The sequence below is a fragment of the Lissotriton helveticus genome, chromosome 4_2, assembly GCF_964261635.1.
Source record: "Lissotriton helveticus chromosome 4_2, aLisHel1.1, whole genome shotgun sequence".
Lineage (NCBI taxonomy): Eukaryota > Metazoa > Chordata > Amphibia > Caudata > Salamandridae > Lissotriton > Lissotriton helveticus.
The window spans coordinates 96,116,156-96,136,664 of record NC_136064.1 but is presented as its reverse complement, the minus strand read 5'-3'; the positions used below and the strand labels follow the sequence as shown (position 1 = coordinate 96,136,664).

The 20,509-nt window shown below is 44.4% G+C and overlaps 2 protein-coding genes across 3 annotated transcripts in view; one reads left to right on the top strand and one right to left on the bottom strand.

Annotated features, from left to right (window-relative positions):
- LOC144752221 (nuclear cap-binding protein subunit 2-like) overlaps positions 1–20,004 on the bottom strand; it is a 73,668-nt gene extending 53,664 nt beyond the window's left edge. Inside the window, exon 1 of the mRNA XM_078640197.1 lies at positions 19,814–20,004. Coding sequence (XP_078496323.1) covers positions 19,814–19,888 — 75 coding nt within the window. The 5' untranslated portion in view covers positions 19,889–20,004. The remainder of the gene's footprint in view (positions 1–19,813) is intronic.
- Positions 20,005–20,290: 286 nt separating this feature from the next.
- Positions 20,291–20,509, top strand: part of TEX11 (testis expressed 11) — an 853,291-nt gene continuing 853,072 nt past the window's right edge. The window contains exon 1 of one of the 2 annotated variants that reach the window (XM_078640006.1): positions 20,291–20,407. The gene's annotated coding sequence lies outside the window, so the exon portion shown is untranslated. The remainder of the gene's footprint in view (positions 20,408–20,509) is intronic. The other variant, XM_078640005.1, reaches the window with a different exon arrangement.

Genomic DNA, 20,509 nt, shown 5'->3' with positions numbered 1-20,509 from the left:
AGGCTTCATCCAATCCTATAAAAGGATACATATCAACCAGCCCGTCCTGTTCTTTTTTTCTGCACTTCTCCGAGTGCTGTGTTTTCCCTGCTGGTCAGGTGAGTGGGGCTGGGATCCTGCTTGAGCTGTCCCCTTCTGCCCTTTTGGTATTGAGTTTGGGGGTAGTAGTGTTGTGCTAGTGTTGTTTTTCTATGCACTTTGTGGTTGGTGTTCTTTAATTTGTCTTGTATAATTTATTTTCTTGCCCCCTTCTTTTGCCTTTTATTGCCTCTCGTCCTGCTTTAGCGGACTTCTGGGCTTGTTCTTTCGGCTTTTTAGGCGGGACGCATGGGTTCCTGGAAGCCGTTTTTATTTTGTTTCCGACCGCGCGTCCTGCTGAGCGGACGTTGCGCGGTCGGGTGTCTTTGCTCTGGGGGCCGGAGGCTCCCGGTCACATTCCCTACCTGCTGCCGGGGCCGGGTGCGCTTGCTGTGGGGGCCGGAGGCTCCCGGTCGCATTTCCCTCCCTGCTGCCGAGGCCGGGTGTACTTGATGTGGGGGCCGGAGGCTCCCGGTCACATTCCCTACCTGCTGCCGGAGCCGGGTGCGCTTGTTGTGAGGGCCGGAGGCTCCCGGCCGCATTCCTTGCCAGCTGCAGTTCTAGGCATATTCTTTGGCTGAGTTCAGCTTTCAGTTTTCTCCGACCACGCAAGGCGGTCTATGGCTGTTTTTTTGCGCATGCGCGCGGCTCTTCTTCAATGCGTTTGGGTTGTTGGAGTCATGCGTGCGTTGCTTTATGTGGTTGCCTAGCAACCTCGGGGCCCTTTTCGACCTGGCATGTTGTCCTGTTCATTGCTTGTGTTGACTCCACTCGTGTGTGGATGTGATGGGGCGTGGTTCTCTAGATTTTCCTGCTCCTGGGTCCTTGCATGGGACTTCTGGGTCAGTGGTGGCAATTCATTCTTTTGTATTGTTGCTGCTTTGTTTACTTCTGCTATGGCTACGGCGTTGCAGGGTCAGGTACCTGTTCCTCCTGATGATGTGGTGACGGTGGATGACGCTACTGCTGCTGATTCTGTCGATGTTGTGGACGTTGATGTCCAAGGTCGCTTTGTGCTGGGTGCTGCCTCATGGTGGTGCTGGGTTACATTCGTGTGGACTTGGTGTTTCCTGCATTTTTGGTGGATCTGGTGGGCGATCTGTTTTTCGCGGTATCAGCCCCCTGAGACTGTTGCTTTGCCTATACCTTCTTCTGTTTTAATATGGATACATGTAGGGTAGTATGTGGTCAGGGGTTCGTTTTCACGTTTTGTGTACTCGATACCCGCTGCGGGTTTTTTGCTGTGAGTAATGGTTGGTGCGATGGAGCGCACTTTTTGCAGCTGCATTGTTTTTTCTATCAGTGCCTATTCGTCTTACGCGATCCGGTCTTTGCTTTCTGTATTTTGGTCGGTGCCTGCTTGTTGGTTCGAAGGGTAGTTATTCTTCTACTCTGGCGATATTGGAGCAGCGGGTGCGCCTGCTTTCTGATGTTTTTCATTGGTTCTTCGCTCCTGGATAGTTGGTGCTGCGCTGTATGTTCTCCGGATGATCCCTTTTTCGGGTGTTTGGTTGTTTGATCCTCCTTTGGATGTCATGGTGGAGTTGACTGCGGAGGACCGTATGTTCCTTGCTCCTGGGCGTCCTGATCGCTTCCATGCCTTTGGTTCCCTGAGTGCTTTTGGTCATTCTTGGATGGCCGGGGTACTCCTTCCTTTGACTAGTCCCGGTTCTCTGGTGCTTCTACCTCGTCCGCTCCCACTTCCTCATCATGTGGGGCTCGCTCCTGGTGTCGGCCCGGTTGGGGGTCGTCTACCTTGATTCATGGATTATTGACGCGAGACTGTGTCGGACATGCGGGTTCTTCGAGTGGTTTCGGAGGGTGTTCGTCTTGGGTTTTCCCCGTCTCCCCCTGACTGTTTCAGGGCCACGCCTTGTCCCAGAGACCCTATAAGGTGTTGGGCGCTGTTGGGACGGCATCGATTCCCTGGTGGTCATTAGGGCGGTGATTCCTGTTCCCCGCGACCGATTGGGGTTGGGTGTGTATTCCATCCTGTTCCTGATGTCCAAGCGCCCTGGGGTTCTTCGGCCAGTGTTGGACCTGCAGTGGTTGTATGCTTACATCCCTCACACGCAGTTCTATCTGGTTTCGCTTCGGTTGCTCCTTCCTCTGATGTCTCAGGATGTCTTCCTTGCTTCATTGGACTTGTGAGATGCTTCTCTGCATATCCCTGTTCCTCCAGCCTCTCAGAGATTTCTCCTGTTTTGCGTGCTGGGTCGTCATTTCCATTTCCAGGTCCTGCCCCTTGGGCTCTGCTCTGCTCCTGGGATCTTTACTGAGGTTCTGGCTCCTCTTATTGGACATTTGCATGGGGAGGGCGTCTGTGTTTTTCCTTCTCTGGACGACATTTGATTTCTGCTTCTTCTCTTCCTGAGGCGGAGTTGCATGTCCAGTGGGTGTGCATTGTCCTGGAGCATCATGGGTTCCTCGTGCTTGTGCCAATGTCCTGCCTGGTTCCTGCACAGGATTTGATTTTCATTGGGGCTCTGTTTAGGACTCTGTTGGGGATGGTGTTCCTGCCCCCTCCACGGATTCTGTCCCTGATGTCTGCAGTTCGTGTCCTGTTGTTGGGGCGTTCTCGTCCTGTGAGCCTCTGTTTGAAGGTTCGGGGTCTGCTGTCGGCGTAGTTTTTGACGGTGCCATGGGCTCGCCTCCACATGCACCCGGTGGGGTCCCGCGTTTTTGTCGCATTGGGTCCCCTGTTCCCTCGATATGGGTATTTTGGTTCCTTTGTCGGAGGACTCAGGGGATTTGGCCTCAGTCTGTCTTGTCGTGTTCCTCCGACTACAAGGTACTGAAGCCATCCTTCTGGGTCTGTTGGACTTCTCGGATCTTGTTCTGGTCTCCACGTGCAGATCCGGACGGACCATCTGGTTGTGAGGTCTTATGTGTACCATCTAAGGGGGTGCTGGGTTCGCTCCCTCAGTTGCCTGGCCCTTCGGATTGGTTCTTGGGCGGAGGTGCTTCTGGGGTCCCTGTCTGCCATCTACCTGCCTGGTACGGAGAACACTGTGGCGGATTGTCTGAGCCGGGTGTTTTCCTTCCATGGGGTCCTTGTCTCTCATGAGGTGGATGTTCAGGTGGTTGCAGGTGATGTTTGGCTGTCCGGTTGTGGACGTGTTTGCCTCCCGGGACAATGCCCAGATCCGTTGTTTTTGCACGATTGTGTCTTGCCGGGATGCCTGGAGGGTGGACGCTCTTTCGTTCCCTTAGCCGAGGGGTCTGCTGTATACTTTCCCCCTGTTCCCCTGCTTCCTGCTGTGTTACGGATGATCTGGAGGGAGGGGTCATTGGTGCTTCTGGTTGCTCCTTGTTGGAAGCGTCGCCCTTGGTTTCCCCTTCTGGTGGAATGGGCTGTGTCTCCAGGGTGGGCCTTACCGTTCGTGCCTTATCCTCTGATGGGTCCTCTTCTTCCTCTGCCTGTGTTCCGTTCCCTGGGTCTGCGGGCCTGGCTCTTGAGAGGGAGTCTCTGATGCGTGTGGGTTGTTCGGTGGCTGTGGCTGGGGTCATTCAGCATTTCCGGTGTCCTTCTACGCTTAAATCTTACGCCAAGCATTGGGTTCGTTTTGCTTCTTGGTGTGTTGGTCGTGGGTTCTTTGGATCCGGCCCGCATTCTGGACTTTCTAAACGATGGGTTTGTGTTTGGATTGGCCGTTTCGACCCTTCGGGCTCAATGGGCCGCCATTCGGGCATTTCAAGTCCTGCCTTTGGTTTCCATTTCTCCGTTGGTTGTTCGACTTTTTAAGTCTCTTTCTTTCCAGCGCCCCCATCCTTTCATGTGTCCTCCTCCTTGGGGCCTTCCTTTGGTTTTGCGTTCCTTGCAGTTGGCTCCTTTCGAACCTTTGGAGTCTGCGGACTTGAAGTTTTTGACTCTCAAGGTGGTGTTTCTTGTGGCGATTGGCTCTGCCAGACGTATGGGTGAGTTGGGTGCTTTCCTTCGTTCTGCCCCATTTTTGTTGGTTTTGGCGGATCGTGTGGTCTTACGCCCTCATCCTACCTTTGTTCCTGGGGTGCATTCTTATTTTCACCGGTCTGCTGAGGTGGTTCTTCCGGTTCTTTGTCCTGATCCTTCCTCGGCTGAGGAGTCCCTTTTGCACCTCTTGGATGTTCGTCGTGCCTTGCTGATTTGTTTGTCTCGCACGTCTTCCTTTTGTACGGGTGGCGACTTGTTTGTCACTTTTGGTTTGTCGTGTCAGGGTCTGACACCCTCCCTGTCCATGATCAGTCGGTGGATTGAGGAGGCCATTCTGTTGGCTTGTGCTTCGGTCTCTGTGGTTCCGACACTTCCTATTCGGGGTCGTTCCACCTGATCTGTTGCTGTATCCTGGGCTTCTTTCGAAGGGGTGTCTAGGGAGGATGTTTGCTGGGCTGCTGCGTGGTCTTCTCCGCATACCTTCATGTCCCGTTACCGCCTCCAACTTGGGGGTGGGGGTTCTGTTTCGTTTGCCTCTTCTGTTTTATCGGCTGGGGTTCCTTGAGAGGTTGTCCTTTTTTTGGGTTGTTGTGCCTCTGTATATTTCAATATGTTTTCACTGCACTGTTGGTGTGGTCTGTTTTCCTTACATGAAGCTGATTGCTTTGGTATCGGCTCATATGTACTTACTGTGGCGAGGAAGACAGGACGAGGAGGTAATGCCCCGGTTACTTACCGGTAATCTTCATTACTCCGAGTCCATGTCTTCCTCGCCACAGTTTAGTTTCCCTTCCCTCCCGGCCCTGGTGGTGGCTTCATGTCTGCGGCTTGGTTTTCAGGACGGGCTGGTTGATATGTATCCTTTTATAGGATTGGATGAAGCCTCGGGGGCCATATTGGAGGAGGGAGGGGAGACTAGAGCGCTGCTCTTTTATTTTACTTGGAGTTCTGTGTGGAGCCGGAGGCTCATATGTACTTACTGTGGCGAGGAAGACATGGACTCGGAGTAATGAAGATTACCGGTAAGTAACCGGGGCATTCATTAAGCTGTAATACATTTGCCGGGCTGAGGCTTCACACGTCCTTACTTACGCCTGTGATGTCATCAGCCCGGCAAAGCCATTGCCTCGTGGGCTGAACTCCACCCCCTCAGGCGTTTCCAATAAAGTTAGCACCGGGCGCCTCAGCCAGAAGCCCTACAGGCGAGGGGTTTTCTGTTAATCAGCCTGGGAATGGAAGGTCCGTCACTTCACACTTTCACAGCTGTAGGGTGGGATTAGCCAGCCTCGCAGCACTGGCCCCACACCACCCTGTGATGAATTGTGTAGGGGTGGGGTTTGATGACGAAGGCAAGAAGTTTAACGTGAAGTCTGCGTAGTGCAGTGTGCCTGCACAGGTTTTAATGGCATCCACGCTGTAGAGGAGTGCAGTGCGCACTACAAAGTTAAGAAGGTGAGCTTTGCAGTGTGCAATGAGAGGCCAGGCACTGGGCTATTTAAATTCCGGAGGTAGCGATGGTAGGTTGTTTGAAAAGTTAGAGAATGTTGCTCTGTATGCTACAGTTGTGTGGATTGATTTATTTCTGCAAGAATGTGATCGACCAAATTAAGCTAAATGTATAATTTTGTTTTGAGTGCAAAAATTTGATTTCTCTTTGATTGTAATTGGGGCCTGAAACAGTCTGAGTGACTGGAGGTGGCCCAGAGAAGGAAATCTAATTGCGTTTGGCAGGTAACCTCTGGCCATGGGTTTCTGTTAAAGTAAACATCTATAAATAATGTATGTAGTCGTAGTGCAAGAGTAAAGAAGGCAGAGGTTTTGACTGTAGACGATACACACGGCAGAATAACATGAAGCAAAAGATCAGATCTGGAGGTAAAATAGAGTGTAAGGAAGTTTCTTGTCAAAAGTCTTGTGACCGTTTTAAAATGTATGGGCTTATTTTTATTCACAGCTGTGCAGCACGAGTGATGTCGCTGCACATGTACATGTATTTATTGTTTCCCTTTTGCACAGGACAGGGCTGGTGTCAGGGCAATTAATCTCTTTCAAGCAAAATGGGCCCCAGATCCCTCATGAGCTGCCACATATCTTTCTGGGAGAGGAGGATGGGCAGGGGAAGGTGGGGGTGGTTGTAGCCTTCATCTCAAAGTCCAGGCAGGCTAGCAGCTTTCAGGCTATGCTTTGCTGCCCACTGCTCGTGATCACAATCTTCCTTTATATAGGGGGTTGTTGATTGTGCTCTATTTATTTGTTTTAAAGCTATTTTACATCATGGTATTGGTAATTGCTCCTGGAAGGAAGGGGCTCCAAGAATTGACGTGAAATGGGCCACGCTTTATCTTTAACAGGCCCTGGCACAGAACGTGCCAAAGGTGTGGGTTATTTGTGTGGTGCCCTGTGTCACTATTAGATGGGTTGGGCGTTAGAGGGTTATGGGGGGGCATGCAAGTTCATGCGAATGTTTGGTGGTGTTCATATACAAGCTAGAATAAGTAGTGTTAAGTTGCAGGGGTATCACAATCCAATAAAGGTGAGATTTTCATCTTTAAAGTGGGTTGTGGGCAATTCGCAGAAAGTCAATGGTAATTAAGGGAAACATAAGCGCGTGTTAGGGAAAGTTGTGCTTAGAGTAAAGATGCATGCAGAGGAAGGTGAGAGTCATTTGGAAGGAAAAAAAGGAGGTGACCCTCAGAAGTGTTTGTTTATGGCCTAAAATGGATTGGAGCCTACCTGAAGTGGTTTGATGAAAACCTGGGCTTCCAAATGCAAGAAATAAAATGCATGCCATGCATCAGGACATAAACAAAAACACCAGGCCTGGTCAGAGACGGTTTAAGGCATTGACAAAGTGGGCTCAGCTCTAGCCCAGGGCCCCAGAATGTCATGGATCCCCTAATAGAGCCAGCTCTGCTCTGCAGAGATTCTTGCCCTGGTGACATTGAATAATTCTTAAACAAACTGTTTTAAATACGATTTTTCTTTAATTTATTTTGAATGTAGGTGGTGTGAGAGGGTATTAAAGACATTTTTCAGAGAAATGGTTTGTTTGCTTCATGCAACATCCATATAAAGTTTCTTTTAGACCAAAATAGGACCTCACGTGAGAAATGGGAGGTCATCACAGAGACTATTTGCAGTAATATTAGTGAGCATTAATGATGTTAAAACTAGAATTTAAAAATTGCTTTATCAACCTTCTTGCTTTCTCAAATATACTTGAAAATGCACCATTTGCTCGCTCTTTTTTAAAATTTTCTCAGGGGAGAACACCCAGATTACCCTTTTAGCTGTCTGGCTCGCACACTGAGCTCCCTCGCCACAAGCCACTCATCACACTTTTACGCCTCACCACTTTCAAATCTCACCAGCCGCCACTGACTCCCAGGTTCCTGACTTCGGTGAAACACCTGGAAGGTATAATCTACCAACCAAATGTGCACAGGCTAAATAGAGAGGCAGTGAAATGGTAAATGGACTAAAGTGAATGTGAGATTTTTCTTTCGCCTTCCCTGAAAATGCTTTGCCTATGTTGAAATTTGTCCCAGACTTCTTTTCAAATCTACTCATCAACAACGCACAAACATTCCAGAAACTCAAATGCCCAACAATGGTTTCAAAAGAAACTAACTTGGATGGTAAAGTTGCTGGCCATACAGCTTGTAGTTTGGGACCACTGCATGAAAGGACTAACTTATAAACTTCAGGTTTTGGGGACAATCTCAGCAACGGAGGTAGTTGGTACTCAAAACGCTTAAAGGTGATATTCCACAGCATGTGTTTAGTCAATCCAATATTGGTATCCAGCTATTACCCCTACGTTCCCCCAACGTCCTGGTAGTTGAGGCTCTAGCCGCATCACATAGCAACATATCTGTACAATCGGTAAGCAATGACCCCATTACCCAGAATCTGACAATTTAGTAGACATAATAGCACAAATGATACAAACTAGAATGCTCCCGGAATGCGTCCTGGTTGTACTGAAACAAATGCATAAGCATGAAATTAAGAATGGCGATTGCCGGATCTCACGAAATAACAAAAATGCAACTTGAAATATAAATATATTGCTAACCTATCGTGCATTTGTGAATTGCATTTTCATAGGAGCAAATACACACAGAGCAAAATATTTCTGTTTTATTGCAAATTTACTTTCCCAACACCCCCTTCTTCCTCACAACAAAATAAGGTGTTGTGGGGAGCTGGCTCTTTATGCGATATATCAATAGTTTGATATACCATGTAAAGAGTTCAAGGATTCCCTTACTAGTGGGCTTGCTGGGCAATCCCGGAGTGCTCCATTAGAGGGGAGTGTGGTCGAACAGCCTTAGGTTTAACACAGAGGAGTGCAAGACATTTGCAAAATACACAGTGATTAATAAATGAAAACACCACTCAAGAAGGAGATCCACACCAATTTTTAAAAATAGCAAATATCTACCTATATGTATAGATATATGTTTAGACACCAGAAGAATCGCTCAGGTAAGTACGTTTTCAAATGTAACCATTTCACTTTAAAAAGTGGACACAGTGCAATTTCTGAGTTCTGCAATGTTATACTATGGAAGGAAGAACAAGCTCTGCAGACAGGTATAGTACTTTGACTTTCAAGACCAATGTCTGGGAGTTGAGAGGTGGGCAAGGTTCAAGGCAGCACCAGCAGTACACCACCAGCGGCATGAGGGCGGCCAGTTGCAAGACAGCGTTGGGTGCCCAAAAGGTTTCAATGGAGATCAGTCACTGTGAAAAGTGACTGCAGGCTTTGATTAGGAAGCCAGTAGGACTGAACCAGCAAGTGGCCTCAGGACTTTAAGGAGAGGGGGGCCTTACTGGCCCACTTCAACTTGGGCCGGAGGCGACAGGTGCAATGGTTGCTCAGGTGTCGGATTTTGCCAGTTTCCAGAGGTCTTAAGAGTCTGCGCCTTTGAAGTTCTTCAGAACAGGTCTGCTGTTCACAAGAGGCCTGGAGACTTTTTCGGAGGAAGGCAGTCCTCGCAAAATTCTGGAGTCACAGTTGCAGGCCAAGTCGACTTTGGCGCCGTTTTGGACAAGGGATGCAGACAGGCCTGCGGGGTTGGTACCAGGTCAGCTGCTGCTTCTCTCCTATGCTTTTTGCGGCTCTCCTCTGTCCTCTCTCTTCTTAGGTCATCAGGATATGCTTCTCTGGTGCCAGGGGCTCCCCTAAATTCAGTATTTATTGGAGTGTACGGTGGTAGCCAAAGTGCTACTGATCCTTGGGGGTCACTAAGCCCCCTATATGACCACTTCCTGTGCGAAAGAGGCATAACCCTGTCCCAAAGTTACTGAGTTTGCCACTACAAAGATGGCTACTTCTGAAGTCATGTTCACCTCACAGTAGCCCACCTTTGGGGTGGTGCTAGCCTGGAGGTGGCACGCCCACTACACTAGCAAATTTTACTGCCTGTCCAAGTGCCAGGGAGGGGGCTCTGAACAGGGGAGGTGGGGGCTTCCTTTATTGTGAGGGGAACAAGATTTGCAGTCCAAGGAAGCGGCTTCTTTGAAGCTAGCCAGCCCATGGAGGCTAATCAGCAGGTCATCCTATGGGAGGGGGTGTTACACCCTCAATAAAGAGAACACAGATTTCTATTGCACTTTCAAGAGGCATGCTTCCCAAGGTACTTGCTCAAAATCCTTATTGCACGCCACTTAATTGGAGTAGAGTATTGATGGGGAAACAAATACACCTTTTCTCCTTCTTCAGGTTTTTTGTTGTTGCCATTTTTAAAAATGGATGCTTACGATATTGTGCTCATTGATCCCACACCTCTCTGCCTACAACATCTACCGATCTTACATCCTGGAGAAATTATAGAAAAAGCTAATTTCCTACCATACAGGGTAGGTTGAAAGAAGATTAAAGATCTAGTGGCCCAAAAAAATGTTTTTTAAAATCTTTAAAGATGTTGGCTGTCCACAGGGTTTTCATATTGACTATTAAGCAAAAATCTATATTTTTGAATTTGAAACCCCAAGCAATAGACAAAACATACAAACAGCATTATCAGCCAAACATGCAACGGGGTGCATATCATAACTCAAACTGCATTAGAGTAGCCAACATCAACTTAGCCCACGACGGTGGCTACAGCTATTAAATTCAACCTAAATTGACTAGAGTGGAAAGAAATTGTTTGGAAAGATATCGTTTTCCAATACTAGTTTGGGCACTTACAGCAAGGAAGAATTTAAGGCAAACTATGACACTCTTAATCATATGACAGGGACTGCTCAGAAATCACTCGGTATTATCTAAACATGGCTTTTCCTTGTTGTTATTAACTGTTAAGGAAGCTTGTTTCTGGCATTGAACTGGCCAGGGTTATTTTAATTGACAGCAATTCTGAGTCGTCAACCATCAACACTTTTTCATCTCCTCCCTCAAGGGAATGCGATTACAGTAATACTTTTGGACTGATTATATACTTAAAAACTCAACCTTAACTATCTAGTAGAACCACAGAACTGAAAAAGTAAACATTTTATTATATTAAAAAAATATGCTCTAAAGCAGATATTAACCAGTACTACATAAATAAAAACCAACCACCCACAATTCCACATTAACTTCACCTATCATAAACACATTTTGAATATACAATGGGGATTTTAAAGCTTAACTGTACATACAAATGAAGAGGAAAACCATTGGAAATGTATATAATGTGAGAATAAATGGATTTAGTGTTAGGGAATTAAAAACTGGTACTGCATTGCACATAGCATTGGTCAGAGTGGTCCATGGAAACTGAATGTTAATTGTCACAGGCAATGATCCTAATCACACTGAAAAATGGTGAGAAAGAAGATACTTCAGATAAACAGGGAAACGCCTTACCTGTCAAAATATCAAGATTTAGGTCAATGGAGCCTTATGTAATTGAAGCTCCTAGCATAACTACGGTTAAGCTCTAACAATAACAAATGGTTTCTGGTATGTTTGTCATACAAGTCTCAAAAGGAACCCTGAAGTTCATACAACTCTTGCTACGTCATTACGATTTAAACTCATCACACTGGAGAGATATTTATTTATATTATCAAACTGAAGCTTATTAGTGAAAGGATCGTCACAAAACCCATGCAGTTTTCAATCTACAGATATGTAAAGTAGATCAGCAGCTCATAAGAATGTGTTAGGTAGTATGAAAAGCGTGCCCTAGCCGTTCACATGTGGAGACAAAGATATGGGTTTTAAATATAGTAGAGGTGAAGTCTTATGAGAATTGTTATCGCTTGCTCCCTTGACAGTAAAGCATGAAATGAATGCACCAGTTCTTGGTCATGGCAACTGTTCAACCCAAAGCACTTTGGAAGAGAAACCATGCCTTAAACAAGCATTTGCAATGCAGTCGGTCTCCCCTTTGGGACCTTATATGTATTTAGATATGCAGCACATTAGGCTGGGTGCTGAAACATATACTGTTCTTCAACATGGAGACAAATTAAGCACCAAACCGCAGAACATGCCAGGTATGGGAACACTTAAGAGAGAAATATTGCCTTTCAGCTAGAAATGGTATAGTCCAAAGCTATGTTTTAAATATAAAATCGGGGCCTTCGGTGGTCAGATAACTGAAAATACAAGATTTTAAAAAATCATTGTCTACAGGGGCTTGTGGAAGACAAGTTTCTATGGCCTAAAATCTAGGGAATGCTAAAGTGGTTCTGGTATTTTACATACCTCTGTTGGTCGTTTTCTATCAAGAAAGTCAAATAGAGGCAGTTGCCAGAAAAATTAAAAAAAGAAAGCACCCAAGCAGAAAGCAATTCTGGTATTTTACTAACCTCTACTGGCTGTTTTCTATAAAGTCAGTTAAATAGAGGGAGTTGAACAAGCAGAAAGCAATTCTGGTATTTTACTGACCTCTACTGGTCATTTTTAGGTCTCGCGCCTAGCGTTGCACTGCGTAGCAGTGCTTCAAGCAGCGCGAGGCATTTTGTAATCGAAAAACGGGGTTTCAGCAGTCACTTTGGAAGCTCGTGCGTGTCGTATGTGTGCTTTTTTGTTTGGTGTAACGTCATTGGTTTTTGCGTTCTTACGATAACAAAAGACTTCCCACTATTGGCTTGTGTCGCCACATTGCTCCTCCCATGGCCTATTGGTGTCTATTACGCGCATGAAGCTCGTAACAGACACCAATAGGCCGTAGGAGGAGCAACAGAGCAATGGGCATGTTAATAGAAATGTCACGCCTTGCTGTTGTGCGAGTGCGTGTGTTTTACCAATTACGGGCATTTTTTTTTCTGTGTGGCATGCTTTAAGCAAGAGAGAAGAGCAACAGAGCGACGGGCATGGTAAATGACACGCCTTGCTGTTGCGCGTGCCTTTTTTTTTTTGTTGAATGGCGTGCTTGAAGCCATTGCAAACTAATTCGATGTCTCCTTCGAAATTGTCTGTCTGCCTGTAAAGAGAAGTACAAACGTAGGAGCAGTGAGAATGCGCGCGTTTTCCAATTACGTAGTTTTAGTGGTGCAGGAGTACTTCACAGTTTTTTAAAACACCATTTGTTTGAAACTTAAGCTTTTGTTATGTTTTCAGTCCTTCTCACGGGCACTCTGTCTATCGTTGTTAGAATTAGTCCCCCTGTAAAGAAAGGCTATCAACCCCTCGCAATGTACCTCTACTTGCCTGTCTGCACAGTGAAGTACAAAGGTAGGAGCATTGATATACATGCAGGTACAATGCGCGCGTTCACTAATGACGTAACTGCAGCCTTGCAGGAGTATTTAATAGATTTGTAAAACGCCATTTACTTGTACATTTGCCTTTTGTTATGTTTTCAGTTCTTCTCACAGGCTATGGTCGTTAGAATTAGCCCCCCACCCCTTCTGAAAAAAATTGCCTTCTCCCTTTAAATTCGGGTATAGTTGCCTTCCTGTACAGACAATTACAAAGGTATGAGTAGTAATGTATACCTGAAGGCTGAATGCGCGCGTTTACCAATGTTGGTGGGTTTTTCCCCCCCAATTGCTATTGTTTTCATTTCCGAACATTTGAAAGTTAAATAAAGTCGTGCTTTAAGCATTAGCAATGGAATGGCAATTACGGGCATTTTTTTTTCAGTGTGGCGTGCTTTAAGCAAGAGAGAAGAGCAACAGAGCTACTGGCATGGTAAATGACACGCCTTGCTGTTGCGCGTGCGCATTTGTTTTTGTTGAATGGCGTGCTTGAAGCCATTGCAAACTAATGCGATGTCTCCTTCAAAATTGTCTGTCTGCCTGTAAAGAGAAGTACAAACGTAGGAGCAGTGAGAATGCGCGCGTTTTCCAATTACGTAGTTTTAGCGGTGCAGGAGTACTTCACAGTTTTTTTAAAACACCATTTGTTTGAAACTTAGGCTTTTGTTATGTTTTCAGTCCTTCTCACAGGCACTCGGTCTATCGTTGTTAGAATTAGTCCCCCTCTAAAGAAAGGCTATCAACCCCTTGCAATGTACCTCTACTTGCCTGTCTGCACAGTGAAGTACAAAGGTAGGAGCATTGATATACATGCAGGTACAATGCGCGCGTTCACTAATGACGTAACTGCAGCCTTGCAGGAGTATTTAATCGATTTGTAAAACGCCATTTACTTGTACATTTGCCTTTTGTTATGTTTTCAGTTCTTCTCACTGGCTATGGTCGTTAGATTTAGCCCCCCACCCCCTTCCGAAAAAAATTGCCTTCTCCCTTTAAATTCAGGTATAGTTGCCTTCCTGTACAGACAATTACAAAGGTATGAGTAGTAATGTATACCTGGAGGCTGAACGCGCGCGTTTACCAATTTTGGTGGTTTTTTTCCCCATTGCTATTGTTTTCATTTCTGAACATTTGAAAGTTAAATAAAGTCGTGCTTTAAGCATTAGCAATGGAATGGTATTTCGAGATTGTCTGTTTTTGGCATTATTTTATAAGTAATATAATACATATATAATATACATTAGAAGTCGAAATAAAGAGTAAAACTAAGGTATGCAAACTCAAATTGACAGAATCCTAAAGGTAGAAGCAGTAATAGACATGCAGGAATAATTATGCATTGACAATGATGCATTCAAAGAAACAAAGCAATAGACATGTACATACCAAGGAGAATATCGTGATACGGACATATAAAGATGCATATATAGATCTAGTTAGATAAAAAAAATGTAGAAGAAGCATAAAGGTAGAAGTACAAGACAGGCACCAAGATAGAGACACAGGCTTTGACAAACATACACACAGGCAGACATGTACACACTCACAGGCAAGTGAACAATTCAGTGTGAAATGTTCCACACATGGCATCTGTACGGGTAATGGTGAACTTGCCACCATCTCTGCTATTCTCCATACCTGCTATTTGTAAGTGGAATTTTCTACTTCGTACCATCTGCAGCCATTACCTTCAGCTGTGCTTCTGTTCTTAAGTTTTAAATGCCCTTTTCCAATTGGTGCACTAATCACTGCCCGGTGATGTATACTGGGACAAATAGGTGAACTCACAGTGATACAGACACTGACACCAATGTATGTACAAAGACACACTTACAAACAGGAAGGTGTACCAAAACACCAGCGTTCTCGCATACGCAATGCTCAGCTGCAAAACAATGAACACAAGTACCAACCCAGACTCTGCACTATAAATGTACCCAGAGGGTTGCACACAAGTCAAATGAAGATACACCTCATACATTAAGTATTCATTTTTATGTCATGCTTCATTATTAGGTCTTCCCGTTCTAGCTACAGGGTGAGGTGTGCTGCAATTTGCAGACATTTGTGTGCACTTTTTATGAGACACAGTATATGTTTTAAATGTGTCATTACTGCAGTGTGAAAAGTTTGTTGCTGTGATGGCCTATGTGAGTGTGATATAAGCATTTGGTGATTACTGTTTGCAAGATCCGATCTAATCTCGTCTACATTAGGTTTGTGTTTGCAAGTTCCTCTGGGTATGTGACCTAGTGTAAACAAAGAGTTATAGTGGCTAAAAAACTAACTGACATCTACTGTGGTATGTACGAGCAGCCAAAGACAAAGACAGACTCACAGTCTTTGTTAAAGAAACAAACACACAGGCAGACATGTACACACTCACAGGCAAGTCAACAATTCAGTGGGATATGTTCCACACATGGAAACTATAAGGCTAATGGTCCACTTGCCACCATCTCCGCTATGCTCCATACTTTCTATTTGCAAGTGGAATAGTCTATTTTGCACCATCTGTAGCCATTACCTTCAGTTGTGCTTCTGCTCAGTATTTTAAATGTCCTCTTCCTATAGGTGCACTATTCACTGCCTGGTGATGTATACTGGAACTAATAGGTGAACTCACAGTGAGACCGACAGTGACACAAAGACACACTTACCAACAGGAAAGTGTACCAAACACTAGTGTTCTTGGATATGCAATGCTGTGCTACATACCAATGAATACAAGTACCAACACACACTCTGAAATATAAATGTGCCTAGAGGTTTGTATAGAAGTGCAATGTTCAAAAACACACAGTGTGTTTATAAGCTACCCCTCACACACCAAGTATTAATTGATGTCATGCTTCATCATTGGGGTCTTCCCGTTCTAGCTACAGGACGGGGCGTGCTGCGACTCGCAGAGACATGGGAGCACTTTTTTTATGGAGAAGACTATGTGTTTTGCATTTGTTATTACTTTAGTGTGAAAACGATATGTAAAAAAATGTAATCTGTCAAGAATCACTGAGAGAAACTGCAAACATAAATCACAGACCAATAACATGTTGATGGTGACGATTATAACCATATCACAGTTACTGTTTTCTTTTATGTAACATATCATTAGAATAAAAAATACAACTTTTGCTTACCAATAGAAATTTATTATACAATTGTGTCTTTACTATGTTACCGAAAAAAATAAAATATACCAAAAATTGTTATGCTGAAAATGATAACCAATAAATATTAGGTACTGTATAATTTAACAACAATATTACGAGAATGGAAATTAAAAGTTTTGTTTTACAATACAAATATCATTACTTTGTATATTCATTACACTCTTTCATACTTTATATATTATATATTCTTTGTCATCTGCATTAATACATACCTATGACTACAAAAAAATACTATTTCACACAACAAAAATATAAAACTTTAATAACGCGAGACCTATTGCATTGTAAATGCTTGTCTATTAAGACAGTTAAATAGAGGCAGTTGAACAGGAAAATGTCCCTAAGCAAAAGCGGAAGCACACAAGTCCAGGGGCTGATCTCCAGAGACTACAAAGTACATACAACAGATCTCCAGACAGCGCAAGCGCTGTCTAAACTCGACCTAAAAATAACATTGGAATGTGGCTTCAACCCAAGGCAACTCAGGTAAGACCCAAGAGGTATTGCTTCAAACCAAAAAGTAACCTTGTCTCAAATTACAACCTCTTAAAGCATACATTCAACTACCAACACTGCAAGGCAAATAGCTGCTCTACTTCAAAGGGAGCACTTGGCCTAGAACTTTGTCATTATTACAAGATGCAGCCACACTGCAGTCACGAGTAGGTTGCTATGAACCTTCACTGAACGTGCTAGCTCAGGAAACCAAAGGGATACCAGGAACACAAAGCTATTCTTCTTTCCCACATTCAAAGCTTCTGAAAGAGCAGACAAGTTGGGGTTATGCAATTACTTAACCTTAAATTTTAGGGAGAAAGTAGTGGTTGAATGAATGAGGGACAGCCCGCAATCGCAGATTGCCTCATTGTAAATAATAACATGTTTTACAACAGCATATTACACGCCTCCTGCTCACCAAAGCTTTAGGAGGTGCTCATGCCAGAGGTGTTAACCGTCAGTCCCGGAGGGAGGGCTGCCAGTCACACAGCCTTGCCTCCGAAGGTACTGCCCTCTGCCAGCTCCAAACTTTGCAGCAACTTCCACGATCGCCATCCAGACATAAAGAAATAAAGAGAAAAACACATTAAAGCAACAACACATCCACAAAGCCCTGTACTGCTTATGTAACAGTAAACTCTGGTCAGAGTATACAAGTCCCTCAAGTGTCCCAAGTTGGAACAGTTAATTAATGAACATGTGAAATTGAAAATGCAATGGCTAGGTTTTCTGCTGTTTGAACATCCTGGCAATGACCCACATTACTTTTGCATTCAGCAATATATCTTTCACACTATTCATGCCATCACTTACACAAAAGACACAAATATACTAAGCTCAAACATTGTTCCTGACATTTTGCAAATGAACTATGATATTCTAGTTGTATATATTTACGTGGGTTGCTGAAAGTTCTGCAGCTAGTTTTTCTTAGGTTGAATACAACAAACTAAAAAAACAAAGTTAGCTTTCCCATAAATATACATCTCACTGAAATACATAAGATGAAAGTTGAAATGCTGGATATTGGGATTCCAATCAACCTAACTATCTCCATTAACAAGATTCTTTCCATTTGCCCGTCATGCCTATATGTAACAGCATTCTTAGCCACATACAATTTAAACAGGAGCACGTGATATTTTCCCTCTCCCAGCTTGCTCCTTTGTCTTTCCACAATGTATGGTCTTTTTCCTCCCAGTGCCTCTTCAAATATATTTATTTACTTTAAAAGGGCCTGGTGTTATGGAGTCATTTTTCAATTGGGTCTTGGAATTTTATTTTATCGTTATAATCAAGAACATGTAAAAACATCGAATTAAACAATAATGCTATGCATCAAAACGCATGTGTGTGCGTCAACAGCCATCTTGGTGTGTATTTTCTTTAACAGAAAACCCACGCCAAGACTACCTGTTGTGCAAGCATAACACGCATACAAGGTACTTGCTGCTTTTCTGCTTTCATATCCCTCTGTATACCGTTTACTCTTTTTACCGTCACCATATATTTTATCTACTCTCCATGTTACCTAATTTTACTGCGGTTGTGCTTACTCTATAAAGTGCTCAGATACGTTTGGGTCAAGTTCGCACTATATAAAGGTCATAAATGAATAAATAACTGAAAAAGCACTGTCCTATCCAATTGGTTTGCGTTTTAAAGCTCATACAAAAGGAAGGTCCACTTGATAGAAGTCAAGCAGGCGACAACTTTATGATCCAGAAATTCTTCTTTTTATTTAAGTCTTGTTAAAAAACCGGCACACAGCCAACGCGTTTCGTTCCCCAGTGCCACAGGAACTTCGTCAGGGGTTATGGAATTATCAGTTAAGTAACCCGAGGGCTGAGATATTTAGCGGTCAGTCACGCATAGGGGATTGTGAAAACAAGTCCGATTCACGTAATCCTGGGTCAGATAGTGAATTTAAGGATCACAAACAGCTAGAACAGTACTCCAATTAGTATTTAAAACAATTCTTTGCAAGGTCGTGGTAAAGTCCAATAATGATTGCCGAAAAAATGAAGGCGTAAACTTTGTTCAGGGACACCCGAATATAAGGGGTCCCATCAACGGTATCTTAAATGGATTACAATAATTCTCCCATGCTGTGTCGTGGATTCATGTATAAAGGTAGATAGCAAGAGTGCCGCTGTAAATATCTCGAGGTAAGATGCGACAGGTCTTCACAGGAGGCCACACAATTGAAATGAACACTATCAAAGTAGTATGACCCACGTATTAAGTTCTCGCTATCAACATATATAAATATCACAGCATCAAGGCACAGCAGTCAAGCAGCAAGGTAACTCGTAATGGCATCGAAAGATGCCGTTACGAGTTACCATGCTGCTCGAAAGATGCCGTTGCCAGTTACCATGATGCTCGACTGCTGCGCCTTCTTTTTGTATGAACTTTTGTCTTAAATTGGCATCTTTCAACAGCAGATGCTGGAAGCTGTTGCACTTATCCTTTGACTACCTAAACTGTAGAATTGAAGTGCTTGACCCTGGTCAGCGGTTGTATTGGTTTTTGTTTTGCATTTTAAAGCTGAAATGTATTAGCTCTGCCAAGGCATGGTCAGTCTATATAGAACTGCAGGAATAATGTCAAGGGAATTATGAACACCACAGTGATCAAGGTGACCAGTGACACTACATAAACCCCACAGACAATAATAGTAATAAATCCCAGACAGCAAATCCATATTGCTCATAAAGCAGACTGGCTAAAAGAGTCTCAAATGTCCAGTGTACAACCAGGCGCGAGCAGAACGTCCAGCGCGGGCTGTGCGTTACTGCAGAAACCTGGGGTGACACTGGCCTGGTTTTATACCGGTATAATGACCCGGCTGGAACAAAAATAAGCAGATCCCAAAAACTGTGTTTTTAGTCCTTATCTGTACATACTTAAAACAGCAGATACAAACAGAAAACAATCTAAAATGTGCTCTAGAGCTGCGTTAACTACTTCTGTCTAGTAATCAAATAAACACAGAAAAGTCATGCTACAAATGACTACATGTTGTTTGAAGTCCTCGTTAGTGTCATGTCCGGGTCTTTTCCAGACTCTTGCATACATGTCAATGGACCAGATTCAGGCGGGAGACTACCGATTTTTCAAGCCAAAACGGGCTTTATTTTAGCTGTCTCCCGTCTGAAATTGCATTTTCTACAATATATGTCAATGGGGAATTTTCGTTCTCCCGATTTTTATTTTTTTATTTTAAATATCCCACGTCCCTGTCCTAAAATGTTGGCATGTATGCTCGTATAACAACAAATGTCAGGTATCTTTCTCTTGGAAAGATGGTAACCCTAGCTGCAACTGTTTTTTTTGTTTTAACACGAAGTGAATAAAACTACAAGTCCCACACTGTGAAGTGACCCCCTCGGCGCTGGAACCCCGGCCAGTCACCCCTCTCAACCACTGCCCCAGATACCCTGAAGTGCTGGTCCCGGTACTGGCTGATCTCGCAGTAGGAGTCGCTGTCCAGCGGGCTGAGCCGGCCCCACATGTTGCTGCGTCTTCTTAGCGCCCCGGGTCCACTCGAGCAGCTTCAGCCCCGACGACTGCGCTCCGGCGCCGCTGGAACCTTCCAGAACCACCGTCAGGGAACCCTCAGTGACAGCAAGATGGCCGCCGCGTACGATTACTCACACACCCGGCCCAATCCAAAATGACTCCTCGAACTACCGCGCTGAAGGAACGCATCCCTATTCAAAATGGCGCCTATGTGGCTTCCAACCTTTACTTTAACTTCTCCGATGACAGCGTGAATCCTAACAAAGATCACGTTCGCGTTTACTAACGCACCAATACGTCACCGCAGCCAGTACAGATGCTGCCATTTTGGAACGGGGTACATTCCCTTAATGAGAATTAAAATACTGTTGCCGCAGCCTAAGCAGACATGTTGCTCACCTGAGAACGCTGAAGCCATTTTGGAAGTAATTTCAAGTCCCCGAGTGCGCGGGAAGCCTCACAGGTGAACCCGAGGCGCGGTATTTGTGTAAAACGACAAGTCTGCCCCTTTGTAAGTATGACAGTGTTACTTTACTTTAGAGTCACAGCCGAGATTACACCCATGCGTCTGCTCCAAAATATACTTCTGGAAAAAATGTGTAACACATGAGGT